Raw genomic sequence first — 12,494 nt, forward strand, 5'->3', positions numbered from 1 at the left:
AGGATGATGCCCAACCAACTGAGCCACACTGGTCAGGGTCCCTTTCTGAGATTTTAAACAATTCTCACATATATCCTCCAAGTACTTTCATGATTCCATTCCTTACATTTATATTTTGATATATCTAAAATGTATGCTGGCCTCAAAAGAATGTGAGGGTTAAGTGTTTATAGATAAATGATATAATGTATGGATTTGTTTCAAAATAATTTGGATGTGTGGGGGCATGGGTAGGGGTATAAGTGAAACAAAGTTGGCCATGAACTGATAACTATTGGAAGTTGAATCATGTGTATAAACAGGTTCATTTTACTTTCTACTCGACTTTTGTATGTTTGAAATTTTCTGTAACCCAAAATTAAGGGAAAAAGTAATAATTCCTTTTTTCCCCGCTCTTGGTCGGGGGGACCCGCCTTACAATGATATATTTTAGACAGACGTAAGTCACTCATTATATAATCTGTTTTATCTTCAATGATTTAAAAGGCTATCTCTACCATAAATAAAATTCTAGTCTTTATTTCAGCTTATTTCTGGACTAGACTATTCCATTCCACTGTTGCATGTATAGATTAATATGGCACTCCCAAACTATTTTTTAGAATTAATTTAAAAATATTTTTCAATATCTGAAAGTTTTAATGTTCTCTCAAGGTTAGGCTTTTAACAAAAAGGAATAAATCTCAAAGTTTATAGTGGCCCCTCTATACCAATGAAAAAGATGCAATAAAAATAAACTTACATTTATATAATTTGCATTGATGTAGTCTTCATTTCCCTTTAAAATGACCCGTGTAGCATCATCTGAAAAATTTTGGAAAAAATTTTAATAAAATTTTTATTTTATTTTTATAAAAAGCTTTAATAAAGCTATACTAAAAAGATTAAACTTAATATACAGAGATCATAAGTACTTACAAGGTGAAATATCTCTGTATCTATTTTTGGAAATGTTCTGAGGTAATCTGGCACAAGACATTGTCATTCCAGGTTTTTTCCGATATAGTTGCTAAAAAAAAAGGGTATGAATCCAGTAAGACATTAAGAGGTTCTTTTTTGTTTTTCCAATTTGTTTCTATGCTATGAAACAGGTTTTATTCCTTAGAATACTTGATCTATACAATGATGTACCTTAGGCTGATAGGATAATAAACCAGATTCCCAAAGCTAAGTTTGGCACAATTTCTGACATGAATTATATATCATATTTTGAAGAATGGCAAGAAAGTGGAAACAATTTCATTTACAGCAAAAAAGGTACCTGGAGTTTTGAATAGAAAATCTGTAGAAAACATTTAGCCTTCATTTAGTTTGTTTATAGTATATAAACCCAACTTTTTAAAAAATAAAAACTGACAGACCCTAAATGTCTTTTCATCACAAATGTTTTAGTCAGTTATCTACAACATATAATTCAAAGCAACAAATATTAATAACTACAGTGACAAAAATTAGAGGAGGATTAAATATTACAAGGTACAAAAGTTATTTTCCTTTAACTCAGAATTTTTAAGTCTGCAATCACCTATCTTCACCTGCCAACTTTCATAAAAACAGCTATTTAATTACAGAAAAAAATTTAGTTTGACGACATATGTATTAAAATCTCCTTATTCCTCTCTTTTAAATAGGCATCTATTTGTGTGACAATAGCCGGTATTTTGGCAATTTTAAAAACTTTGTATTTTAGAATGTTTATCTCAACTATTCTCAGAATACCACTTTAGTTTGTAAATAGTAACTGATAGATAAGGCAGTTAAGAAATCATACAGTATTACTTACATCAAATTGTGTCAGGATTGTTCCAGTGATAAGCCCCTCAGCTAGCTGGATCATTGACTCCCGCAGGGAATGGTCATCCTCGTGGACGCTGTCTAGTGGGGTTTTCTCAGGAATGTACTGGAAGTCTGGCTCATTTTCTAGCTTTTCTTCCACTACATCATAGACAGCTAAAACAAAACAAAACAAAACAAAAAAAACCCACATAGAAACCGAAATGAATTAGTGAAAGGAATTTAGCAGATTTACTCTTTAATTATGTGTCAGGAAATACTTTACTTATTTATAATTTATCACATCTGAGTCTGATGCCATGATGTAGGGAAGAAGAGCGACTGTGGAGCTGAATAAATTTGCTGTACCTTTGGGGAAAAGAAGGGTTCTTGGCCATTTTGCTAAAAATGTCTATGACTTGAAGAGACATTAAGAAAAGAGGAGCTGCCAAAATGCAGCTCTGAAGAGACCTGCCCTAATTCACAGGACCTAGGGCAAGAGTACAAATAAAAGCCTATATCCTGTATACCTAGATATGAATGGTTGCAAATAAAATGAACAGAGTTCTAACCAGAATGTTTTATCCTCTCTCCTTGACAGCTACAAAACAACCTGAGAGTCTAGATTTCAAATGAGATACTAGGCCAGAATTCCCTATCATGGTAGCATGAGGAGAGCCAGACCCTAGACCCTGGCCTGCAGACCACCCTACTACTTTTTTACCAGCAGCTCCATTATTTAACATGGGAAAATATAAACATTCCCATGAACATCCCAGTCCATATGTAAGCTTGTTCTACATACCTCTGCAATGACTTCATTTTAGCTACTTCCCCTGGTCTAGGGGTACATACATCACGTGAGCCACATTGGGAGAATGGATTTGGAGAAATGGCCACACAGGCCCAGGAAGTGGGCTCAGAGCTATTTGGACAGAATATCAAGGGCTGAAAAAAATCATCTTGGAAGGATGGGGAGGTCACAAGTGATGTACCCTTGCTCCTACAAAATCTTGGCAATGTGGGAGTGGGCAAAGTTGGAGGAAAACCAGAATATAGACTTCTAGAGGGTAAAGCCAGCTAGGGGGTCTATTATGCCCTTGACTAAGAGGTTTGGTTCCTGCTTAGATATGTATGAATTTTTAGGAATACATTTCTAAAATGAAGAACAAAAAGACAAAAAGGTATAAATGTGTTTTGTCTAAGAAGAAATAAGATTTAAAGGGGAAAAGACCAGAAAAAATAAACTCTTTGTTTTTTGATTATACAGTAAGCCCTTACTTAATATTACTGATAGGTTCTTAGAAACTGAGATTTTAACAAAATGACATACAGTGAAACCTAACTGATAAAAACTAGAGTTAAATTCCTACAGCATATTTCTGGTCACAAAAATATCACCAAACTTCTAAATAAAGATCCCAAACACTTCTGATATTAAACATTGACGTAAGTGTGAGCTATACACACATTTAATAAAAATTAATAAAAACAACTAAGATAATTCTTTTCAAACCTGCTTATTCCAGTTCAGTGTCGCAGGTGGCCAGATATTCTCCTGGCAGCTCAGGGCACAAATGCACCCTGGACACGACACCTTTCCATCACAGGGCCGCTCACATACACATTCACACTCACTGAGACTGGGACAAGACAGAGAGGTCAATTCACCTCGTGTGCACATCTTTGGGATGTGGGAGGAACCCAGAGTCCCAGAGAAAACACATGCAGACATGGGAGAATGTGCCAACTCCACACAGTGGCCCCAGCTGGGAATTATTTTCTTTTTTCTCATCCATGTTATATTAAAATGATGTTGAACAAAACATTGTTCAAGGACCTGCTGTAAGTAATTTTAAGTAAAAAGACATGATAACTCACAATGAAAATGAACACAGGTCCTGCCCAGATTTTGACAATAAAGTACTATTAGAAAGATCATCTGTCACAAAGTAAGACACAGGTGAGTTCCTTTCCAAATTTAAAATATAGATGAGGAACTGCAAAAAGGTTAAGACTTTTCCATTATAGGAGTGATGTCAAGATGGGGGCTTTACTCTAGGCAGCATGTTTCTCAGCTTCTGTGAAGAGGAAGGAAACTCATGGATTGGTGGAGAAACAGAGCAAGTGGACTAGGTTACCGAATCACTTTTGAAAGTAGGACATCAAAAATTATTGCGATCACTGAAAAACCAGACGGTCAGGAGACTGCTTCAGGACAAAAGGCACCCAGGGATCACTTCTCCCAGGTCTCTGGGCAGGTGTTCATAGTCCCTGGGTGATTTTTTCCCAGTCCAACTGGCCAATCTGTTCCTTCAAGGAACACGTTCTCCCCTGGAGTTGCTCAACCCCCGTTCAGGGGAGGCAGCAGCGACTCCCCTCTTGCGGGAGTCCTGAGGCAGACCCGGGAGCACCGGGCCTGGGGACTGCACACCCCTAGACCAGTCGAAGTGCAGATAGGTGGAAAACACAGAGCCAGGAAGGGCTCGGCTTGCACCCCATCAGGAAGCCTGACTCCTGTGCGCTGTGAACCTGGAAGGGTCGCAGCCCGGTGCTTAGGGCAATCCTAGAGCCCGAATCTCAAAACTTTGGTGGAGGGGTGCGCCCCTTTACGATTCCCAGGGAGGGCACAGTGAATCCCAGAACGTTGCGGGTGCCTCCTGAGATCATAGAGCTGGAACCCTGTAGGGACCCCGGAGTCCGGAAGAACGTGGCAGTGAGCTCCAAAGAGCGAGTGTTCTCAGGAGCGCCCAGGGTGCCTGACAGACAGGCTGAGATCTGGCTGGGAAGAGAGAGAACCATTTCAAAGGTCCCTCAGCCAGCTGAAGCAGGCAAGATCAGAAAAACTGGTCTGGCGAGTTAGAAACCAACAAGAGGTTTTTTTTTATTTTGTTTTGTTTTGTTTTCTTTTTGTGGCTGTTGGTTGATTGATTTTATCTTGTGTTTTATGTGACATTTTTCAATTCTTATTATTTTTATACATCGCAATCCCTTATGTTTCTCTTCCATTCATCCTAATATTATTCTTTCCACTCCAAATTTATCTCTCCTGCACTCCATCTTCGGCTTTTCTTTCCTTCTTTTTTTTTTTTAATCTTGCAAGTTACTGTAAATTTGTATTATCTTTTTCTCATTTTTCCGAAACTTTTATTTTAATAATATTTTGGTATTCTTTTTCTTTCTGTATAATCTTCTTTGCTTGGCTGCTTATACTGTCATTTGATAGGTTCCCCCTGGTATCTCCGTCACAGTGTGTTGATAATTTACTATCCTTCATCTGTGTTCCATTAATACACCTCTCAAGGTTCTATACTCTTTATTCTTGTTCTAGATCTCATCGATTCTGCCACAAGACTGTCACTTTACTATTACTGTTAATAAGACCTAGTCCATACAATTGTAAATACTACTCAATACCCCTACCTGATCTCAGCCCACTTTGCAATTTTCTGAACTATACTAGTATGGGGATTGTCTCTATTCTTTTACACACTACTGCTATTTACTAATCTTTAATCCAACCCTACCTTAGAATCTGACCTCCCACAGCCTCACAGCATTCTAGATCCAACTACAATCCTCTCATCCCCAATAAGAGTCTTACCCTCTTTCCATCCTTTCTAAAACATGGATAGTGAGGTGGAGGATCACGGTTAACACTATAAGGAGCCAAAGGCTAACCCATCTCTTCTCTACTGGCTGCTAATGTAAATATCATAGTACACTGTCTTGCTGTCTTAAAGCATTTTGCCTTACTCCTCCAACTAATCACAAAAAAAGAGTAGCGGGAAGCTGTGAACACCAGGATACAGGAAGGAGATTGCACCACTGAATCTCACAAATACTCTACCACAGAAGTTCACACCATAATTACAGGGAACCAGAACAGATCAATTTAAAAAACAAGAAGAAACAAGAAGAAACCCACGAGCAATGAGAAAACAAAGAAACAATCCCCAATTGAAGGGAAACGAGGAAGCCTCAGGAAAAATGCTAAATGAAATAGAGCAACTCAACTATCAGATAGTGAGTTCAAAACAATGATTATCAGGAACTTCAATGAACTCACAATGAGCTATCAGAAATTAGAGGGAAACTACATCAATCTCACTGCAAACTATATAAACATGAAAAAGGAAATAGAAACTCTCAACAAAGGTCAAGAGGAAATGAAGAATACACTTTCTGAACTGAAGAACATAGTACAAGGAATGAAAAGCAGTATTGATGAAGCAGAAGTCCAGATCAGCGAATTGGAGGATAAAGTAGAAAAAAAAAAAAAACCCAGAAAGAGCAAGAAAAGGAAAAGAGGCTGAGAAAGAATGAAGTGGGATTAAGAGAAATGCAAGACAATATGAAACGTAATAATATCTGTATAATACGGATACCAGAAGAAGAAGAAGAGCAAGGGATAGAAAACCTATTTGAAAAAGTAATGATGGAAAACTTCCCTAATTTGATGAGAGGAAAAGTCCCACAAATCCAGGACACACAGAGAGTCCCAATCAAGAGGAACCCAAAGAGACCCACCTCAAGACACATCATAATTAAAATGGCAACATTTCAAGACAAAGAGAGAATTGTAAAAACATCAAGGGAGAAGCAGGAAGTAACATACATATAAGGGAGCCCCAATAAGGCTAACAGCTGACTTTTCAATGGAAAGACTCCAAGCCAGAAGAGAATGGCAAGAAATATTCCAAGTAATGAGAACCAGAGGTCTGCAACCAAGCCTACTATATCCAGCAAGGCTCTCAATCAAGATAGAAGGCCAAATAAGAAGCTTCCCAGACAAAAGAAGTCTAAAAGAATATACCTCCACCAAACCAGCTCTGCAAGAGATTCTAAAGGGACTGCTTTAAGGAAGGGAAGGGAAAGAGAGAGAGAGGGGAACACTCGTACATAAAAGACAATGAATAAGTACCTATCAATAATAACCTTAAACATAAATGGATTAAATGCTCCAATCAAAAGACATGGAAGAGCTGAATGGATAAGAAACCATGACCCACATATCGGCTGTCTAAAAGAGACCCACCTCAGGATAAAAGACCTGCACAGGCTGAAAGTGAAGGGCTGGAAACAAATTTTCCAAGCAGATGGACAGGAAAAAAAAGCTGGGGTAGAAATACTCATATCAGGCAAAATAGACTTCCAAAAAAGATCCATAAAGAGAGACCCAGAAGGTCACTTCATAATACTCAAGGGAAGAATACACCAAAAAGCCATAAATATTGTAAATATATATGCACCAAACATAGGAGCACCCAAATACATAAAGAAAATCTTAGAGGACTTCAAGAAAGATATGGACAGCATCACAATTATAGTGGGAGATTTTAACACCCCACTATCAAGAATGAAGAGATCTTCCAAACAAAATATCAACAAAGATATTGTGGCACTGAAAAATACCCTTGAGGAAATGGACTTTACTGATACATACAGAGCCCTCCATCCAAAAGAAGCTAAATATACATTCTTTTCAAATGTACACGGAACATTTTCAAAGATAGACCACATGATAGGACAAAAAACAAGCCTCAAAAATTTCAAAAAAATTGAAATCATACCAAGCATTTTCTCAGACCACAAGGGACTGAAGCTAGAAACCAACCCCAATGAAAAAAAAACCCAAAACACTCAAAATCATGGAGATTAAATAGCATGCTATTAAACAATGAATGGGTCAAAAATGATATTAGGGAAGAAATCAAAAGGTTTCTGGAAACAAATGAAAGCGAACTCACAACAACCCAAAACTTATGGGACATAGCCAAGGCAGTCCTGAGAGGGAAGGTCATAGCGATACAGGCCCACCTAAAAAGGTTAGAAACATTCCAAACAAACAACCTAACCCTACATCTAGAAGAACTCGAAGAACAACAACAGAGAGCACAGAGCAAGCATAAGGAAGGAAATAACCAAGATCAGAGCAGAATTAAATGACATAGGGACTAAAAGCACAATTCTAAGGATCAATGAATCCAAGAGCTCATTCTTTGAAAAGATAAACAAAATCAACAAGCCTTAATTTAAGCAGACTCATCAAGAAAAAAAGAGAGAAGACCCAAATAAACACAATCAGAAATGAAAGAGGAGAGATTACAACAGATACCACAGAAATACAAAGGATTGTAAGAAATTACTACAAAGAACTGTATGCCAAGAAATTTGAAAACCTAGATGAAATGGACATATTTCTAGAAAAATATAATCTTCCAAAACTCAATGAAAAGGAAGCAGAAAGCCTGAACAGATCAATAACAGCTGATGAAATTGAAACAGTAATCAAAAAACTCCCAACACACAAAAGCCCTGGACCAGATGATTTCACAGGAGAATTCTACAAAGCATTTAAGGAAGAGCTAACCCCTATCCTTCACAGACTATTCCAGAAAATCCAAAAAGATGGGAGTCTCCCAAACTCTTTTTATGAGGCCAACATCATCCTAACTCCTAAACCAGATAAAGACAAAACAAAGAAAGAAAACTTCAGGCCAATATCATTGATGAACATTGACGCTAAAATCCTCAACAAAATACTGGCAAACAGCATCCAACAATACATTAAAAAGATCATACACCATGACCAAGTGGGATTCATTCCAGGGATGCAAGGATGGTACAATATTCACAAATCAGTAAATGTAATACATCACATAAACAAAAGCAAAGACAAAAACCACATGATCATATTAATTGATGCAGAAAAAGCATTTGATAAGGTACAGCACCCATTCATGATAAAAACACTTGCCAAAGTGGGAATATAGGGAGCATTCCTCAACATAATAAAGACCATGTATGAGAGACCTACAGCCAACATCATACTCAATGGGCAAAAACTAAAATCTTTTCCACTAAGATCAGGAACAAGACAAGGCTGTCCACTTTTACCACTTCTATTCAATATAGTACTGGAAGTTTTAGCCACAGCAATCACACAAGAAAAAGAAATAAAAGGCATCCAAATAGGAAAGTAGGAAACAAAACTCTCACTGTTTGCAGATGACATGATAGTGTACATAGAAAATCCTATAGACTCCACCAAAAAACTGCTTGACCTAATAAATGAATTCGGCAAAACAGCGGGATACAAAGTCAGTATCCAGAAATCAAAGGCATTTCTGTACACCAACAATGAAACAGCAGAAGCAGAGATCAAGGAAAAAATCCCATTTGAAATAGCAAAAGGAAAAATAAAATATCTAGGAATAAACCTAACCAAAGAGGTAAAAGACCTATATTCAGAAAACTACATAACACTGAGGAAAGTAATCAAGGAAGACACAAACAAATGGAAACATATACCGTGTTCATGGATTGGAAGAATTAATATCATCAAAATGTCCATACTACCCAAAGCAATTTACACATTCAATGCAATTTCCATTAAAGTACCAATGACATATTTCACAGACATAGAACACTTCAAAATTTATATGGAATTATAAACGACCCTGAATAGCTGCTGCAATTTTGAGAAAGAAGAGTAAAGTAGGAGGAATCACAATACCCGACACTAAACTATACTACAAGGCCACTGTAATCAAAATAGCCTGGTACTGGCATAAAAACAGGCACATAGACCAATGGAACAGAGTAGAGAGGCCAGAAATAAACCCAAGTCTCTATGGTCAATTAATATTTGACAATGGAGGCAGTAATATAAAATGGAGTAAAAATAGCCTCTTCAACAAATGGTGTTGGGAGAACTGGACAGCCACGTGCAAAAAAATGAAACTTGAGCACCAACTTACACCAGATATAAAAATAAATTCAAGGTGGATAAAAGACTTAAATATAAAATGTGACACCATTAAAGTCCTAGAGGAGAACATAGGTAGGAAAATCTCAGACATTTCATGAAGAAACTTTTTTTACTGACTTGTCCCCTAGAACAAGGGACATAAAGGAAAAATATACATATGGGACCTCATCAAAATTAAAAGCTTCTGCACAGCTAAAGAAAACAGTATCAAAATTAAAAGAGAACCAACTGTATGGGAAAACATATTTGCCAATGATACCTCAGACAAGGGTTTAATCTCCAAAATATATAAAGAACTTACACAACTCCATTCTAAGAAGAGAAGGAATCCAATTAAAAAGTGGGCAAAGGACTTGAACAGACACTTCTCCAAGGAGGACATACAGAAAATCCAAAGACACATGAAACAATGTTCAATATCGCTAGCTATCAGAGAGATGTAAATTAAAACCACAATGAGATACCACTTCACACCAGTCAGAATGGCCATCATAAACAAAGCAACAAACAACAAGTGTTGGAGAGGTTGTGGAGAAAAGGAGTCCCTAGTGCACTGTTGGTGGAATTGCAGACTGGTACAACCACTATGGAAAGCAGTATGGAACTTCCTCAGAAAACTGAAAATGGATCTGCCTTTTGACCCTGCAATTCCACTGGTGGGACTCTATCCTAAGAATACTAAAACACCAATCCAAAAGAACCTATGCATTCCAATGTTCATAGCAGCACAATTTACAATAGTTATATGCTGGAAGCAACCAAGATGCCCATCAGTAAGTGAATGGATCAAAAAACTATGGTACATTTACACAATGGAATTCTATGCAGCAGAAAGAAAGAAGGAGCTCCTACCCTTTGCAACAGCGTGGATGGAGCTGGAAAACATTATGCTAAGCGAAACAAGCCAGGCAGTGAAAGACAAATATCATATGATCTCACCTTTAACAGGAACCTAAAGAAGAAAACAAAGAAACAAGCAAAATATAACCAAAGACACTGAAATAGAGGACAGGCTGACAGTGCCCACAAAAGAGAGTAGAGGGAATCTCAGGGGACAGTGGGAAGGGTTCACAGGAACAAACTTAAAGGACACATGGTCAAAAACTAAGGGGAGAGTGGTAATGGGAGGGAAGTGGGGAGGGTTGGGAGGAGGGGCTGGATTGGGAGTAAAAAGGAAAAAACTGTATTTGAACAATGATTAAAATAAAATAAAAATATAGGCAATATGTAATTCACTATGTAAATAAACCTATGCTATACTTTCATTCACTTTGTTAGCAGTAAGGAGTAAGTCAGATTGCATTCTGAAACTGGCCTCATATAAATATCTTGATGAGTAAAAAAAAAAAAAAAAGACTTTTCCATTGTAGGGACTTTTGCTCATAATCTGGGTCTGTACTAGTCATTCATTTGTGAGCAGATAATGGAATGAATGTCTAGGTGCCAAAATATCTTCAAATATAAAATGGGGTAAGTCATTTGTTGCACTGGTTGGCTGTAAAGTTTAAATGAGAATATACAAAGGGTTCAGGCATACAGATAGCATTTAAAAACCATTATTAAGTTCTTTAGTATCTATTATCAAGAGAAAAGAAAACAAAATAAAGAGAATGTTATACTTAGTATAAAATTTAAGTGGCTTTATGTGACAGAAAATGCCTAATAATAAATAATAAATCACCTAATATACATCTAAATGAATGAGTTCTTTGAAAGGTCAAAATAGAATGTTGTGTTGAAATCCCCTAAATTTTCCTAGAAAGCAAATTCTGTATCATGAAAACAAAAAAACCCACAAAGTAGAGAAGATGAAATGAAAATGCCTAATTGTATTCAACAGGCAAAATGAGTTTTGCAATTTTTTTCTTGCAAATTTTACAGGGTTGGGTATGGTATGAAAATAGAGTTCTAATTACATTTTATTTCCCTATGGTATATATTCAGCAACTGGTAACATTGCATTGACCATTAGTTACTCTTGTGGCTAAAACTATGATTAATAGCAAACTGTTTAGAACAAAGCTAGAAGAATATGTCTAATGCTGGGATATAGGCATATAAGAATTTTTTCTCAGAGGAGAATAATAAAGTTGCAGGAACTTGAAACAATGCCATATCAACACTGGCTGAAGGATCTGGGATTAATGAACTGGAGGAAGGAGGGAGGATTTCTGATAAAATCAGCTCTTGTCAAAAAACTGAAGGAAGAAGGATTAAATTTATTCTGTATAACACAAAGTGACAGAATTAGGAACAATAGGACTGAAGGAAGTTGGATTGTTAGTTCAATTAACAGTTTAAGCTATACAAAGAAGGAATGACTGCTTCAGGAGCCAAGGAGTGCTCCACATCAGCAGGATGTTCTTGAGATTGTTATAAAGGAACTCACATAAATCAGCAAAGGAGCCAGAGCTTATAGTATTAGGGTTTCTATAAGCCTGGGACTCTGACTCTGGATAAACACATCAGTTGTCCAGAGCAGGAGATGATGATTAGGTTACTAGGCATTCTCTACTGAAAACGTAGACAGGATTTTTTTTTAAATGCTTTAACTAAAGCTTGTTACAGAGTTTTCTAAAAGTGGAACAAAGTTATCTTGCTCATTCAACAGTTATCTACTCATTAAATACTACTACTATTAGAGCAAGTGGAGGAAGAAGGAGGCCATTTTAGCTATGGTAGCCAGGCAGAAAGGACTTTCTGAGGATGACATCTGAGCAGAGATCAGAAGTGAGTGAGGGTATAAGTCATACTAAAATCAGGAAACAATGTTTCAGGCAGAAGGAACAGCAAGAAAGCTAGCACAAAATAGAGTGAGCAAGGCTGAGTGGTAGGGAAGGAGGCCTAGAATTTAGATTTTACTCCAAGTGTGAAAGGAAGCTACTGTGCTTTGAATAGGAAACTGACAAGAGTTATGTTTTAAAAAGCCTACTCTAATCCCCATGTC

At 37.0% G+C, this 12,494-nt stretch overlaps 1 protein-coding gene across 5 annotated transcripts in view; it reads right to left on the reverse strand.

Annotated features, from left to right (window-relative positions):
- Window positions 1–12,494, reverse strand: part of PTPN4 (protein tyrosine phosphatase non-receptor type 4) — a 292,305-nt gene that overhangs the window by 33,103 nt on the left and 246,708 nt on the right. For all 5 annotated transcript variants that reach the window (XM_036023611.1, XM_036023614.1, XM_028533478.2 and 2 more), the window contains 3 exons: window positions 1,784–1,950; window positions 919–1,009; window positions 743–804 (listed from right to left, as the gene is read on the reverse strand). In XM_036023611.1, coding sequence (XP_035879504.1) covers window positions 743–804; window positions 919–1,009; window positions 1,784–1,950 — 320 coding nt within the window. The remainder of the gene's footprint in view (window positions 1–742; window positions 805–918; window positions 1,010–1,783; window positions 1,951–12,494) is intronic.

The sequence above is a fragment of the Phyllostomus discolor genome, chromosome 4 (assembly GCF_004126475.2).
Source record: "Phyllostomus discolor isolate MPI-MPIP mPhyDis1 chromosome 4, mPhyDis1.pri.v3, whole genome shotgun sequence".
Classification (NCBI taxonomy): Eukaryota; Metazoa; Chordata; class Mammalia; order Chiroptera; family Phyllostomidae; genus Phyllostomus; species Phyllostomus discolor.